Source organism: Gallus gallus, chromosome 8, assembly GCF_016699485.2.
Source record: "Gallus gallus isolate bGalGal1 chromosome 8, bGalGal1.mat.broiler.GRCg7b, whole genome shotgun sequence".
In the NCBI taxonomy this organism is placed as follows: domain Eukaryota; kingdom Metazoa; phylum Chordata; class Aves; order Galliformes; family Phasianidae; genus Gallus; species Gallus gallus.
Genome location: NC_052539.1, coordinates 24,872,372 through 24,888,992, shown reverse-complemented (window position 1 = coordinate 24,888,992; position 16,621 = coordinate 24,872,372). Strand labels below are relative to the sequence as shown.

General features: G+C 53.3%; 1 protein-coding gene across 17 annotated transcripts in view; it reads left to right on the top strand.

Moving 5' to 3' along the window:
* The window catches only part of SSBP3 (single stranded DNA binding protein 3), a 51,210-nt gene that overhangs the window by 20,613 nt on the left and 13,976 nt on the right, over positions 1-16,621 (top strand). For 10 of the 17 annotated variants that reach the window (NM_204564.2, XM_046944247.1, XM_046944245.1 and 7 more), the window contains one exon: positions 13,016-13,105. The exons of 5 other annotated variants lie outside the window; for them this stretch is intronic. In NM_204564.2, coding sequence (NP_989895.1) covers positions 13,016-13,105 — 90 coding nt within the window. Of the gene's footprint in view, positions 1-7,101; positions 12,891-13,015; positions 13,106-16,621 lie in introns of those variants that run through there. 2 more of the 17 variants (XM_046944244.1, XM_046944243.1) reach the window with 1 other exon arrangement.

Below are 16,621 nucleotides of genomic sequence, written 5' to 3'. Positions count from 1 at the left end.
TCGTGTTGTTATTGCTGTCCTTTGCTCGATCCACGGGCAGCAGGTCAAGGCTGGTGGGGAGGATAGGGGCATCCGGGGCATCTTGTGCTCTGTATCGTGTTTGGTTTTTTCCCAGCTTAATTTGAGCGACGCTAGTGCAAAGAAAGTGGAAGCTGAAGAGCGAGTTGTTTGTGCCGGAGCGTTTTTAGGCTAAAACACCTCAAAGATGCCATCCCGCAGTCCTTCGCCTGGTCCCTATCCCATCTTTCCTGCTGTTCCTGCAGAGGGGTTAGAAAAGACCTCGTGCTGCCCAGGGTTTCCCCACGCCTCGCTTCTCTCGTATCTGTGTTCCCTTCCGCTCCCTCAGGCCCAGACAAACCTGGGCAGGCTGCTGCTCTGTCCCCTGTCCACTCTTGCTGGGGACTGCAGGGTTAATGGAGAAATTAAGTTTCACTGCTGTTTTTGAATTAATTGAATCATCAGCATGGGTAACAGGAAACGGTGGTATCATAATGTATTTGATATGGGCCTTTAAGTCAGCCTTTGCTGCAAAATCTAGAGTGCTAGATCTTGGTGTAAGTGATCACTAGCTGATATATTGCAGTTATGTCCACAGTACAAAGGCTCTTGCTACGTCTTAAAACGTTCATGTCATAAAGTTGAGTTGGTTTATGGTACGGTCGTTTTCTCTATCTGCTTCCCACAGCACTCCTAGATGACGCTTGTGACAAGCCCCAGCCACCGGTGCTGGTGCTCCCCTTGGGCTCAGCAGCAAGCAGGAGGATGCTCCCAGGGCCTAAGTGGACTCATGGATTTGTTTCCAGGGGTTTCAGAGCTTTCTTCTCTTCACTGGCTGCGAGCCTTGCTCCAGCCTTGCAGAGTGGCTTTGCCATCCATGTATCTCCATTTGCCAGTGGCCTTCCCATCCGTGGTATTCCCCTGCCCTGTACCCGGCTCCTCTGTGCTGGGCCGAACTGGTGAGACCAATTTGGCCTGACTTCAGGTAATCCATCTTAAAAACAGCTCTCGGGAAACGTCCTCGCTGGGCAGATTTACAGGCGTTCTGTAGATGCTAGTTCTGAGGTGCTAAATCACTGTGCTTCGCCTGCCCGAGGCAGAGCATCTCTGGCCCTGGAGTTGCTCTGTGTGCTCCATCCATCCCTACAGCCAGGCTTCTCCCAAAGGAGCAGTGGCGCCAGGAGCCACCTCCTGCAGGGGCTGTGGGTGCAAAGAGCTGAGGCTGCCCAACGTCTCAGGCTTTAGTCAGTGGTGGCTTTGCCTTGCTCAGGGCTGCAGGACCTTTGGCTTCGGCTCCCTATGGACGGTGGCACACCTACAGATCCCTCCCCATCTACGTAGGGTTAATAGAGCTGATTTTAGTAGAAAAAGGGGAAAAAAACCCTTGTGGTTCACGCTTTGTGAAGCAGCTTCCAGGTTTGCACCCAGACCAGCTTTCTTCTAGCTACCCTACTAACCTGATATTTCCCTCAATGGCTCTTTACTCCAGAGAGCACAGTTCTATAAATTACCCTCAGAGTGCATCTGGACAGTGTACGGCTGTGCCTGCAGCGTGGCATTTCAAGGCAAAAATCTCAAAGCTACTTAACCAACTGAAACCTATTAGAAGCTGTCTCAATATGAATATTGATCTTCGCATTTAACTCTGTTTTGCCCTGTCTTCCCAAAATGCAAAACCTATGAGCTGGCACAAGAGGGGCGGTCTTGAACTTAGTTGGAATTGACTTCTCTGGTCAGATGATAGGAAATACTTGTGTGTTGCTGCAAATTTGGGAATGGGGTATTTTGTGGGGAAGGGACAGGAGGAGCTCACTGTTTGGGGCTCCCATAGATGAGTGTTGAAGAACTCCTTCTAGTGTGATGTTTTGGACTTTGTCTGGAAGATTGAGGAGCGATAGCTTTCTAAGAGCAGCACGTGGTGAAGGAGAAACCAAACTTGCTTATTATTTCTGCTCGTTATGTCTCTAATTACGTGCGACGTGCCATATGTTCTCTATAGGGAGAGCGCTGCAGGTGGGGCGGGAGCAAGAGGACGTGCAGTGGTGGATACTGCGTGGTGGGGCTCGAAGCTGCTTCTGCTCTTTGAGCCAAAGTACTTGTCTATCTGAGAGTGGTAGGGCTGCTCTCCTCACTGTCTGCATCTCCCAGTTATTAAGGAATCTGAATAAGGCATTGCCATTCTGTGCCGAACATCTCAGGTGCCCGTCAGAGCGGTGAGCACAGCTCCATTGCTGCAGTCACCACCCTAAACCATTGTACTCTACCGTGGTTCATCTGCTGGTGTTTTCTCCAGCCCCCAGCAGGTTTTTTCCTGCCGTTTTCCTCCTCTCCTCCCTCTTGCCCCCAGTATGTTGGCTGTGTCCAGCCAAGCAGCTCGCGTGTCTGCAATGACTCTGTGCTTCCTTGCAGGAAAAGCAGTGTTGGTCCCTCTGCAGCAAGGGCTGGCTGCTTGGAGCAGGAGTTTGAAACTAAGCTGTAACACAGTAAAGAAATATTTATTGGCAAGTCCTGAACTTAATTTGAACAGGGCTCTGCTGTTTAAACAATTGTTTGAGCCATAAACCAGAAGCCCTTAATTATGGCTAATTATTTTCTGCGGTGAATCTATATGCGAGCTCATCAGCATGAGGTCTCCTCTGCAACGAACTGGTTGTGTGACTCAGGCATCGTTCGGCCCCGCTACCACATGGCACAGCAGTGGTGCTGCTGCCCATCCTGCCGTGGCTCCGCGCCGGTCTCTCCAGCTCTCACAGGCCCTTCCAGCTCCTCTTCCAGCACAGTCACGTGCCAAAAAGTCATTCCCCCAAAGGGGAGAGCATCGTGCGGGTTTTCCATTGCTGGCGCGGTACCCACCGTGCGCTCAGGATGCTGGAGGAGCAGTCGCTCTCCTCCAAAATCCAGTAGCACCGGGCTGCCGACATCACACGAGCTCTTAATTGCTTGGCTGGTTCCTTTAGGAACCACGAGTGCTATTTCAGCCAGTTGCTAGGAATTTCTGTAAGAGCCAGGAGCGCGGGCGGCGGTAACGCAACCGCGAGGCGAGAGCGAGACCGGAGCAGTTCGGGACGTGGACTTTAAACTCTCTGGCTTTTCGGTTCTGTTTAAAAACCAGCTAGGTAAATATTTGTGCAGCGGTTACCACGGGGCGAGGTGGGCCGGGGGACGCCGTGCCGTGGCCCTGCCAACGGGGCAGGAAGGGAAGGGACCCGTGCTGCTCCTGGTCCCTGCGGTGCCGGCGGCTCCGGCACAGCTGTTGGCGCTGCCGCCTGCGCACGCGGCCCCGGCTCTTCCCTGTGGCACAGATGGTTTTAACGCTTTCCTCTTCCTTTTGCTTTCTTTTTTTTTTTTTTCTCCTTCCCCCCACCCCCTTTTTTTTTTTTTTTCTATAATTAACTCTTGTTTTGCAAGTGGGAAGACACTTTTTTCTCTTTGGCAGAGCCCCCAGCGTCTCCTCGGCGATGCACTTTTTTCAAGCCGTCTCCTATCTATCCTCCGAGTGCGTCCTGTTGTTTCTCCCAGCCCTCCCCGTGCCCCCACGCTGCCCCCTCCTTCCTCCCCGCTTTCACCCGGAGGTAAAATCGGCAGCCACTGTAGGCAGAAGAGGCTCCGAGCAGATCTGATGGATCTGAGGGCCATACAAAAGCTGGAGCCTGGGGGAAGACGGAGAGGCCCTTCCCTGCCACGGGAGCCTTTAGAAAGCTCCTGGCTCTTTGTGCGGCTTGGCGGGGGGCTGCGCGCACAAAAGCCCCTCGGCCCTGATGTCACTTCCTTGCTGCGGCTGGCAGAAGTTTTCCCAGGACGTGATGCAGAGGAACAGCTCTTCTTTATGGCAGTCAGACAGTGTGTCAAAATGGGGGAGAGAACCCAAGCGGGAATCTTCCACCAGCAGCTCGTGGCCATCAGATCTCCATCCTTACCAAATCGCCGCTCGCTTGTGGGCGCAGCTCCCATCTCCATCACCACCCCATCCATCATCCTCATCCCTGGGAGCAGCTGGGCTCACCCCAGCCCCTCATCCCCATTAATCTGATGGACCCTCTGCCCACCCACTCTGCAGCAGGATTTTCTTAACTCTACATAAGACCTTGCAGCGATACCCAGCATTTTCTCATCGTTCCTCCCCCTTCTGCTGCCTGAAAGCCAGCAGCACGCTTTTTCTTATGCTCCCAAGACTTTACATTTTCCTGCCTCACGTAATAGTTTATGGTTGGGTCAAGGAGCAGGGGTTTGCACACTGGTTTTATAGGGTACCTCCTCCAGTGCCTGCTTCAGAAAGCTCCCAGTTTATAAATGGAGAGGCTCTATTAACCACCTTCGGATGGAGAGAGTTGCTCTTAGAAGTGCAATAATTACATTTTGTAAGCTGTAAGGGAAACACAGCTTGGAGTTCCATCCCACCAAAGTGTTCTGTGAGCACTCAGAAATAGAGTGACTGATGAGCAAAAGGTACTTCTATCAGAACCCCTTCCCAGCAGGCCTGGAGGCATCCGGTCCACATTGGGTATGCTGGGCTGGGAGCTCTGCTGGCGTGTAACATCTCTTCCTCCCCTCCCCTAGAAGGGAAAACAAGCTGTCCTTGGCTAAGAGCAGCTAGGAAAGACCGTAATTATCGGTCCTCGGTATCCTGGTGTGTTTTTGGTACACGGATGAGAATGTACCGCCTTTCCCTTCATAGATTGATATGCCGAATTCCACCTCCATCCCAGGGCCGCACGCCTTGTATCCTCCTGCAGAGCACACCTAACATAGTTACAAACGCTCTGCAGATGAAATGCTTTTGCTTCACCTGGAAAACCCCTCCGTGCTGGTGCTGGGGAGCCGAGCAGCCTCCAGGCTCCATTAGCCTCTGGCTCCGCCGGGTGTGAAGAAAGCCACCCGTGAGCGCACGCCGTGCTGAATTACACGGCAGCTTACGTCAGATTTACTCCTCCTGTCCTCCACTCGAGCTGCTCTATTAATTTCCAAACGCCTCGAGCAATTACTGGACCTGGGAAACAGTATTTTTTGGGGCAGCCCCTACGAATAACTATAACAAACAAACTCTGCCGTTAACAATGGGGGAGAAAACAGAGATGGGCAGTTATGCTCGTCTTGGTTTGAAGATGGGGTTTTTTTGGTGAGCTTCCCTTTGAAAACGTGGGGGTGTGCCCTGCTGGGGTCCTGCTGCAGGGGAGCGTCTCGGGGTGGGATGTGCTGGAGGAGCGGGATGGGTACGCAGCCCAAATACAGCTTTGGGGTGCTCTGGGGTGCTGCTGGTGGGGGTTGGAGGGGACCCACGAGGACCGCTGAGTTCAGCCCCTGGCTCTGCACGGCATCACTGCTGAGCTGTCGGCTTTTTGTCTTAGTGAAGCGGGCATCTTGTCGGGGACGGGCAGATGGCGTTCACCTGCTCGGGACCGACTCTCTCGCCCTTGCCTTTGGTGTTGGGGAATAATAACAGCCAGCTGCTAGCAGTAAAATAGGCTTAAGCAAATGTGATATTTTGGCATTCAAATGCACGACAAGAATGGGAGAATGTCCATAGTATTTGCATTAATTTCCCCTTTCCCCGTGGCAGGAGATAATGCACAAAGTCGGGTTGGCACGCGGGGCCGTCCTGCTTTGTGATGGGGGGGCGTCCCGCCTCCCAGCCGTGGAAGCGGCTGGCTTTGGTGGAGGTGACGTCGTTTCCTGCTAAACCACACACACAAATAGAACACCACCGGCAGTGCTGCGAGGGGGTGTGGGTCAGGGTTAGGTGCCCTTCCAACCCAACCTCTCGTGTATCTCTTGGTGTTCAGCTAAAGCTGCGTTGCGGTGCCCGGGCCTCGTGGATAAGATCAGCCAGTTGGAATGCAAAGCGCCAGAAATAAGAACGCATTGCAAATATGTCCAATATGTACCACCCGTCTTTCATGTGGCAGTCGCTCCTGTGTGCTGGATGCCCTGCAGGCACGTTGTGCTGCGCTGTCTAGCCTAGAGATTGGCAGCATCCCTGCTGGTTGTTGGTACATCCTTGGGACGAGGCATAGCCCTGCTCTGACGTGCACCTGGTGCAGCGGTGTGGCGTTTTTCTGGAGCTGCGGATTATCTGCCCTTTTTTTTTTTCTTTTTCAATTAAATAACCGATTTAAATCTCGCCTTGCTCGAAACGCCTTCCAAAATTTACTTGGCAATTTCAAACTATAACAAGGCAGGGAAGAAACAGAAGCAGCGATTTGTATAGGCACTGTGAAACAGGAGCCGATCTGCCAAAGCCAACAGCCTCCTGGTTTAAAGGGAAATTAAGGCTGCATGGCATGCTTTCGCTTTATTAGTGTTTACATAGCGTCAGAGCTGCGTGGCACGTCACAAACAAGAGCTGGTCCCTGTCTCGATGGGCTTAGAGCTGAAACGTGTCTTTGAAGGAGCCTGCCCCCAAATCCCTCTCTTTCTCCCCAAATCCCATGGCCTGGGAGCAGATGGGGGTGGCTTTCCTTATTTTTTTTTTTTCCTTCATTCTGGTTTTACAAAGGCAGGTGAATAGGAGAACTCAATGTGGGGAGCGTTGGGCCATCTGGTGTAAGACACACAACTTCGCTGCAAACTCCAGCGAGTCACTGCCGGCTCTTCTTCCCTTCCCTTCCCTTCCCTTCCCTTCCCTTCCCTTCCCTTCCCTTCCCTTCCCTTCCCTTCCCTTCCCTTCCCTTCCCTTCCCTTCCCTTCCCTTCCCTTCCCTTCCCTTCCCTTCCCTTCCCTTCCCTTCCCTTCCCTTCCCTTCCCTTCCCTTCCCTTCCCTTCCCTTCCCTTCCCTTCCCTTCCCTTCCCTTCCCTTCCCTTCCCTTCCCTTCCCTTCCCTTCCCTTCCCTTCCCTTCCCTTCCCTTCCCTTCCCTTCCATGGGAAGAAGCCTTGTGTTTGGTGTGGGAGAGGATACGGATTGCTTCCCCCTGCAGCAGCGTGGCTGCAGGAGGAGCCGAGCGGCCCGTGCGGATGGATGGGTGGTAGATTAATAGTCCGAAGCGATTGCATTATCTAATGAAAAATTTATATAATTATTTTATATAACTTTTTTGGCAGGTGGACCCTCAAATGGGTAGCATCGATTGCTGGAAAAGAGCTTGGCATGTCTGTTGCTGGGATTATTCGAGGGGAATGGCTAATAATTAATACCTGCATATTTACAGCAGCTAATTAGGGGTGTCCGGCCGATCCGTGGGGCAGCGGGGAGGATCTGTGAGCCCACAACAAGGCCAGGAGCCCGCTGCTGAACTTCCCCCAAGTTCCCCTTCATCACCTTTCTGCACACACACAGGACCAAGGCTGGCTGTGTTCAGCCTCCTGCACCTCCCGCTTTTATCCCTTTCCTCTCCCCCCACCCCCCCTTTTTTTTCCCCCCTTCTCCCCTTTAATTCGGTTGCTGTGAAATTTTGCGGCCCTGCCAAGTTATTTCCTTGGGATATATTTAGATAAAGCAAGATCAGCAGAGAGTGATGTGTGTTTGCGTAAGGATGTTTGTAAATGTTAGCAGTAACACTGTCAGGATTGCGGAGCAGATGTCCGCGAGATGCTACCAAGATCCTTATTTACAAACTTGTAAATGACTGAAGGGGTTTCCTTCCCGGGGATAAGGGGGCCGCCTACTTAAGAGATTAAAATCCTATTGTTTTGTGGCTGGAGCTGCTCTGTTGGAGCTGCTGTCTCAGATTATCCTTTACAAGGGGGGGAAAAAAAAAAGCCCTGTATAAGCTTGGAACGGCATTGAATATTTTGCCTTTTTTTTTTTTTTTTTTTTTTGGTCTTTTTAAAGCGTGGCCTTCAGATGTGAAGATACGGGGTAGGGTTTTGTTTCTCTCCTTTTTGAGGCGGGGGACAGCGGTCGCCCCATGCGCTCTCTCCAGCTGCTCTCCTTCCCTGTGCTCTCAGGCAGTGCGCTTTGAGGCATCACAACCAGCTCACCGGCTGCAACTAAGGCAGATCTGGCCTCGCCGCTGCTCAGCACGTGCCGGAGCGCGCTGTGCTGGGAGGTGCAGGAAGGGAAAGTTGGGAAAATCACGTAAGCACCGATTTTGCTGTCACTCACAGCTTAGTTTTGAAGCGCTCCTCCAAGGAGGCAGCAACCTGTTACAGATCCATGGTTAGAAGGCAGCAGCCCTACGCAGGACGTGGTAAAGCAGCACTGCTGCGTAACGCGGAGAGCTGGCGCCCGTGGAGCCGGTGCCTCCCATCCCTGTAGGGACACGGCCATGTGGTGCACTGCGTTTGTAAAGCATCGCTGGGAACGTGGGAGGATGCCCAGGTGCCCCCACCTCCAGCAGCGTCCTCCTGGCCTCCCCGCCGTGCTTCTGCTTTTGGTTTTGCATCAATGCGGCTCAGACGCTGCCGCCACGCCAAGGTGGGGACGTGCAGACAGCCACCCCCGTGGCACAGGCGTTGTGCTGCCGTCCCCCCATTAATCAGGTTACGGTGAGGTGTGGGACTGTCCGGTTATTAAATTTAAAACCTCGCCGTGTGAGATGAAGGCAGCTTTAATGAGATGAAAAGGCTTAACTGGAGTCCAATTTAATTCAGTAGTACCTGTTTACACGGCCTGCTTAAGTCCTGACCCGCACGCTAGTTTATTTCCTCCACGCCAAAGAAGAAGTAGCAGATGGGTAGGTACCAGCTCACAGCTCTGTGCTCACCACCTCTGCCTGCTTGCACCAGAGGGCTGCACTCATGCCAGGGCTTACAGAGCACACACTGCGAACACGCGGGTGGAGGGACTGCAGATGTGAGTTGCTCCTGCATCCTAACTTCTTGGCCACCGCTGCAAACCTTGCCTGCAGATCCCGCTCTGCTCTGCTGTGCTCCCAGCCCACGTCGGGTCTGAGCAGCCCCACAGCCGTCAGCCTGGGCGGTGCCGCAGGGAGGATGCTGATCGCAGGTTGAATCTGCCGGGGGGGGGGCAGGAAACCGCCGCAGCCAGCGGGCGCCGGGAGGGGCTCACACAGCACCCGCTCCTGCCAAGCCCTGGAGCCCAGCACGGAGCTCAGCTCCGCATTCAGGAAAAGTCAATGAAACCCCGGTCCTTGTCCCAGCAGGATGCGTCCCTGTAATCCCTCCTCAGGCGTGGAAGAGTGGAGCTGGGCCAGCATGGGGCAGCGGGTCGCTGGGTGTCCCCACGCTGCGGTGATGCTGGAGTGGCACGAAGCAGCTCGGGGCATTGGGATGGGAGAGGGAGGGCACACGGCGTGGCTGTGCCACCTCCCTGCCCTTCCGCTGTTAAATGCAATTAATAGAGTTGAATAACCTGGCTTCTTCCGAAGGATTAGGTTAAGAAAATAAGACTGTTTTAATAGCCCTTTTACATCCCAGATAGATTTTAGCTGAAAAAACTAACCAAGATTTAAAGCCTTCTGCCCCGAGGCTTCGTATTCCTGCATTAGCGCACACGAATTTCATGCGCTGCCTGCGATTGCGCTCCACTTTGGGAAGGGCTGTTTCCTGCCTCCACTTCCCACATCACTGCACAAGATGTACGTGCTGTCCGGTCAGAGCCATCCTCCCAGCATCCCACTGCAGCACACGCTGCCTGCGGGTGGGAGGCACCATGGCAAGGCACCCAGCGTGGTGATGGCCGTCACCTCCCCATCGCCACCACATCCCCAGGGCAGTGAGGTCCCGGTGGAGGTGGTGCTGGGTGTGCACAGCACATCGCTCCTTTTCTCTGCTTCTTCCCCCTGTAGCCCGATGTCAGTGGGCTGCCGTGAGTGGACTCCTCCAGATAATTTAAGTATCCAGCTCCTGGCTGTGTTGTTTTGTCCAATTTCTATTGCCTTCTGACCTACATCATTCTTTATTTGCAAAGCTATACTTGCAGGCAGCAGTAATAAATCAATTAATGACTCTGATGAATCATTTAATGGCTGACAAAATAACACTGCAGTCAACAGCTTGGATCTCTACAGCAGTACCAGAAGACGCTGGTTGACTCAGGGTAGGGAGACGAAACAGAGACTGTTAGCTCAATTAGTGCAATTAGTGCGCGATTTAAAGGCTTAGACGGCATCTGCTGGCGTACCGAGTTGCTGTGTTAACCGAGCACTGAGGTTTGGGAGCGAAACGTGGAGATCTAGATTGTCATCACACCAAAAAAAAGGGGCAAAAATCCGATGTAGGTGGGAAATATGTATATGTACACATGTATCTATAGATGCATGCCCTAGGAATTGTGTTTTCTTTCCAGCACAGAGCAAATTAACCATCTAATAAAATGTGAATGTGCAGGCATGCTGGCCCCCCTGTGCCGAGGTGAATTAGCTCGATCCTTTTCCAGCCAAATGCCAGCACTAAGCCCAGCCCTGGAGCAGGGATGGGCTTGGACTCTCCCAGGCATCGCATGCATGGTTTGGTTTTGCTCATCAGGGCCCCATTTCGTGCAGACGTTTGGTTTGGTGGAAGGGAGCAGAGTTCTGCGGGTGAATGGGAGAAGCGCATTTGAAAGTTTCTTAGCTAAAGCAGTGGGAGTAATCCAAGAGGGTATGAAGGGTTCTTCAGGAATTAGATACTGAAGGGTTCGATGAGTTTGTGGTGCACACCTTTGGGTTTGGGGCTTGCACCCTTGAGTTTGGGCATGTGCCTTTGGGTTTGGGGTGAGCAGCTTGGGTTTGGGGCACATACCCTTGGGTTTGGGGTGAGCAGCTTGGGTTTGGGGCACATACCCTTGGGTTTGGGGTGAGCAGCTTGGGTTTGGGGCACGTACCCTTGGGTTTGGGGTGAGCAGCTTGGGTTTGGGGCACATACCCTTGGGTTTGGGGTGAGCAGCTTGGATTTGGGGCATGTACCCTTGGGTTTGGAGTGAGCAGCTTGGGTTTGGGGTGTGCGCCCTTGAGTTTGGGGAGAACAGCATTGGGTTCGGGCATTTTGTTCATGGTGCTCCGATTGCCTCCTTTTCCCTCTTCCTTGGCACAGCCCAGGGTTTTTGCAGCACTGCTCCAGTAAGAGGAAAGGTGCCTCGGTGTTTGCCTTAGTGGTGGTGATAGGGAGGGGAATAAAAAGAAATAAAATGTCACTTCGCAGCCTTGTAAATCATTCATCAAGGGCTGACCAATTTGGCTCCCATCCTACAATATGCTCAGGGCACTTGTGGGTTTTTAATTATTGAGCCCTGCCAAGCGCCACATGTGCAAGGCACGTTAAATCCACGCTTACACGGCGAATGCATAGGTGAGATTTCGGGGTGTTTATCGCGGAAAAATATTCTGTGGTTTTGTGGAAAAATGTGCATTTGCTTAAAGATTTTCTTTGGCTGCATCGCCCTCCTCCTCCTGCTCCCTGTTGCAGAGGGAGGAGGAGTGCAGCATACTTCAGTTCATCACAAAGGCATAAAAGCTGTGTTTGTTTTATTAGACCCAGGCACTCTTCGTACCCAAACCGGGCTTCCTGGTGGTTCTGTTGGCCATGTTCTGAGCCCGCTGCTGCCTTCGTTGCGCGGTGCCAACCCCGCGCCTCACCAATGGCATCCCCGCGGTCCCCTTTGCTCCCTGGGATCTGTCTTGCCGCAGGAGATTCCCCAGCAAGAGATTATGGTGTGCTGGAAATCTCTTGAAACCATAAAATATCACCTTGGCAGCTTTATTGCGCCGCTCGCCGCCTTTGGAGAGCAGCGTTTTGCGTGATAGAGGGTTTAATAAAGGAAATTCCAAATGGGCTCGCTGCAGTTGGGGGCTTGGTCTTATATATTTTTGCATTAAGAACATTCATCTGCTTTGCAGAGAAACTGCAATATGTTCATGGCCTTGGATTAAGATTTGGTTTTACTTTTATAGCTGACCCACTTGGGGGGATGGAAGGGGGGAGAAATGGGTTCGCTCCCTCTTCTTTCTATTTTTGCTGCCGTCTGAAGTATAAAAAGAGCCTGGAATGGGTAGGCTTATTTTTCCTGCCAGGACTTCTTTTTATTAACTGTAAAAACACTCAGATCTGGCCTTTGCTGGTTTTGCAGGAAGGCTGCTTGGGATGCCCTGCTCTCCTGGCCCCGCGGTGGGGTGCGGGATGGGGGGCACAGGCAGGGGTCAGTTCTTACAGACAGGCTCCTTGTTTGGAGAGCCAGTCCATGCTGTCCTGCAGGATGCTTGCAGCTCTCGGATGCTGAGTGGGCAGAACAGAAGCTGGTGCACGTGGTTTTATCCATCCCATCTGCGTTACGGTGGGCGAGTGGAGCTGTCCCCACTGCTGGTGGGACACAGGGTCCGGTGGGGTCACAGTGCCCGAGCTCTGGGTTTAGAATAACGTGGAGCAGGCTCCTGCCCATGGGATTTCCTTGGGGTGCTGTTGGGACGAGCAGAGGAAGGGGTGCTAGCTCTGTTGCGTAGCTTTGGGTATGAAGTCCATCGTAAAGCTTAGGGGAGGGGCTGGTATAGTGATCAGCCGGACTCAAACCCAGTTGACATCACCGAAGCTCATTTATAACCACCCCAGAAACGGGGGGATCAATTTTCCAAAGGCAAACAGCAGTGCAGCTCTCAGGGAAAAGAACTGAAGTGTTTGTGCTATTCCTTGGGACGTTTTGCCATCAGAAACGTTTAAGCAAGGTCCGTTTTTCCCCCCTTCCCACCTGGGCACAGACCTACACTGCACCGACGTTTCCTCAGCACCACGGCCACACGCCCGCCGTGCCATGCAGGTGCCCTTTGTTCCGTGGCCGGCCCCGGTGCTGGTCCCCCTGCCAGAGCACCGCCTTTGTCCATCGGCCTGCGTTGCGGGCAGGAAGTAAATATTAATCCAGTTGCTAAGCAGGGCTGTCTGGGTAACCCGCAGCTGGCCCCTTCCTTTTTTCGTGGCAAAGCCACTCGTGCCCTCGCTGGGGCTCGCAGCGGGGATGCACAAGCCGCATGTTGGGTGTGATTTTATAACAAGAAACCCTGGTTGTAGTATGGGGAGCGTCTGCTTTGCGGTACGGAAGCGAAGCAGCGAGTGGACAGGGGGAGGTGGGCGAAGAGGGGCGGTTGAAAAGCCTTAACGGATCTCCTGAACTCCAACTCAAACCCAACGTGTCTGTCCTGGTTTTGTTCCCCGCAGAGCGCAGCTGCCGCCCCGAGTCCCGTGCTTGGAAACATTCCCCCGAACGACGGGATGCCCGGGGGCCCCATCCCGCCAGGTTTCTTCCAGGTAGGCTGCCGCTCCTCCCGGCGCCCGCGCCCATGGGGCGCACGGGGCCGCTCGCGCCTTGCCGTCAGCACCGCGTGTTTGTCCCCACGGGGACCCTAGCAAAGCACTGTGCCAATGTAGATGACCTGTTTGTCAACAACCAGTGCCCCGCTCTCCTTCCACGTTTACGTTCTGGGTTTCGTGGCCCTAGAGCGCGTTTATCTTGCTCGAAGAGGTTACTGTATATTTGCAATTGATGTTTTTCCAAAGCTGCTTGTTTTCTGTTTGAGTTGAGATTGTATTTGTTCTTTGGTCCTAACAGACGTGCGTAATTGAAAACATTCTGGATTTTGATTCCTGAAACTTTTTCCCCCTCTGGTTAACCACTTGATTTTTTCCAAATGCAATCACTGAAAGCATTAACAAATGCTGGCGGGGGCCGTGGCTGCAGGCAGAAGCGGATTCGATCCAAGTGCAAGGCCCCGAATGCCATGGAGGCACCTTGTAAGCCAATACCTAGCAAAGTCCCCAAAGTTTTCTTGCGCGTTCCTTCTGCCACGCTGAGCTCAGGTTGAAGACAGGGTAACGTATGACTGGATGGTGCTAATGGAAGGGTTTCCAACCGGCCCTTGGAAAAGAAGTTTTCAGAGCTTTAAGTGTGGGGCTTCTTTTTTTTTGATGTCTTTGGAATCTCTTTGTATGTCATGATATGCACTGGTTCGTAGCAACGTAAGCTCGTGGTGCGTTTAAGATCTTCCTTCTTGAGGAATAAGCACTTGTCTGTGTAACAAATGGGATAACAGTTGAAAGGGATATTTGTTTTGGCAAGCTGCTTTTTTTATCTGGGTTCGTGATTTGTATATGGGAGAAATTCTTGGGCAGTAGACAGGCAAACTTGATAAAGTGCTTGTGATTTATGGCAGCGGTATCAGCGTGGTATCACAACTTGTGTGCGTGGAGCTGGAGAAGGGGGAAGAAGGGCTGCTGCTTTTTTTAGAGACATCCCATTTCCTGAACTTGCGTATGACAAAATAAAGAGTATCCGATATTGAATGGTAACCCTAAAACAGAGTAATCTTGTAGCAGCGCTCCGTGACACGGGATGAAGCGAGCAGAAGAGATGCTATCTCGCAGGTCATAGCTGCTGCCAGCAATTCAAGTGCCAAGTCGCTACTTCCAACAAATGTGTTTCCAAAAGTCCTGATCTCATCCCGTTGCAAAGACGACTGTCCTCTCAGGCTCCCGCTTCACGCAGATCTGCGAGGGTTACAGAATTGGCAAGAAGTTAGGGCACGGCTTCAAAAGCCTGGGTTGGATTTCACCAAGAGGAGAAGGTGAGGGAGAGGAGCTGCGATGCCCCAGCTCATGCTCGGGTCTTGACATTTTCCCACTGACAGCTTCTGAGGCCTCCCCCCGCTTTCCATTTTGGCTGTTCGTAGTGTTTTGGCACAGGGGATGTGCTCCGAGTGCAGACAGCCCATCCCAGATCTCCACCTTGGTGCATCTGGACCGGGAGCTGGGCTGCCGTGCCTTTGGGATGGGGACTCAAAAGCAGCCCCTCTTTCTAAGGAGCTTTGCCGGGGGCTTCCTGAAAACCCTTCAGAAATAGCAGCAGACCATGCATGGAGCTGCTGCCCGCCCCCAGAGCTTTGGGAAGAGAGGGAGGGAGCGTGGTCGCTGCTCTTGGCTGAGGTGTGGAGGAGGAGGTTCGGGCGCCGATGCATATGGATCGCATGTGACGTCTCGAGAGACTGCCTTTCCTGAAAGCCCTCCAACATCTGGTTTCTCCTCCCAGCCCTGGAGAAAGAGAGGAGGAGGGGAGAAGAAAAATCCCACCTTTTAACACAGGCAGAACATCACCCCCATGAAAACCCATCTGATTTATTGCGGGTGCTTGGCTCGTTCCAGCTTCAAGACGTGCTCGAGACGAGCTCTTGCAGAGGTGGGCTGGAGGCTCTGCATCGAGCTGTTTGCAGCTCGGGGTTAATTTCTTATCTCTGAAGGAAATTAAAGCACTGAACTTAAAAGAGCGAAACCGAAAAGGTCACAGGAGATGCAGAGGACTGAAGCAGTTACGGTGGTTCTCCCCAACCCTTTATGTGCCAACCTCAGGAGCCGGGTGAGATCTCCATCTGGTCAGTCCATCTCCTGCATGGGAAGAATAGAAGTTGGAGGGAATGTGAGCATCAGGGAGCATCAGCATCTTGCTCCAGCAGTGCGGAGCTGGCAGTGCAGAGCTGCTTGCACCCTTCTGCACCGTACTGCAGGCACCAGGGACTTGGAGGGCTCAGGTTGCCTAAGGACAGCAGGCACAGCATGCTTCTGGAGGTCCTAGTGCAGGGACAGATCCTGTCCTGGCATCGTGGTGGCAACCAGCCAGGAGCTGAGGTGGCAGTTGCGGCAAGCCAGCCTGTTCCAGTGCTGGCTGCAGAAACCCTGCACTGCTTCCCTGGGGTGCAAGGACCCCTGCAGCCCCACGAGTGCAGGTGGCAAAGCGAAAAAGCAAGACGGGCAGCTCTCGGGAGCTGATGGCCCAGAAAAACACCAGCATGAGCTTGGAGGAGCAGGGACAAGAGGAGAGGAGTCTGTCTGCAGCGCCCAACTCGCAGGCAGAGCCTTCCCCATGCTGCAGCTCAGCAGCGACCTTTAGGCTCAAGGCCAAGGGAAATGCAGCCCTCGGCGTCTCCTGAAGCCCGACAGGAAAGGAGAGGCCCTGGGCGCCCTTTGGATGCCTGGGCACCGCACAGTGCCAGCAGGCTGTGGCGCCTGGCATCGGGCCATGCTCCTGACTAACGGGGGGGCCAGTTCGTGGCTAGCGTGGGTAGATGCTTTTATTTAAATCTCTCTCTTTGTCCCTTTAAGATGAGTAAACAAACCGTTCGCTCATCCTCCTAAAGGTCATCAAAATCATTTTTGCTTTTGTTTTGAATGCTGAATTGATGCCCGTTTGCAGATCCCTCGCGTCAGTCTCCCCTGCTCCAGCACTGGGGAAGGGGAGTGCCAGGGAAATGCACAAGGTAAAATTAAAAATTGCAAGCTATTAGTACAAGACCTTCCTTGTAGTAAATAATGGGGGCATAGGATGTGGGGGCTGCTCATCCCAGCCCCCCCGTGGCCCTGCCTCCTCTCCCAAATGCGTGCTCCCTGCCTGGCTCAGTAACGCTGGCTCTGATGAAATGGAAAGTTGCACATAAATCAATGTCTGTGGCCGTGTTAGCTATGCATCAGCAGCTAGCCTGCGAGATGCACCAAAACAAAGCGCCGGCCGCTCGCTGTTCCTACACTGCCCCCTAATGCAGAGAAGCCTCGGGAGCCAGGGAGGACAGGGTCTTCCAGCCCGGGGGCATCCTCTGCTGTGCAGCACTGCTGTGCCTTAGTTTGCAGCTCTCGCCATGCTCTCTTCCTATGGAGCTCCTCATGGGAAGAGGCTGATGGCTGAGCATCCTGCTGCTAGTGCTGCAAAACCCGGCTGGCGTGGGTGGCAGCTGGGCTGACCTAACGCTGTCAGATTTCCCGGGGCTGCTTTTGTAGGGGAAG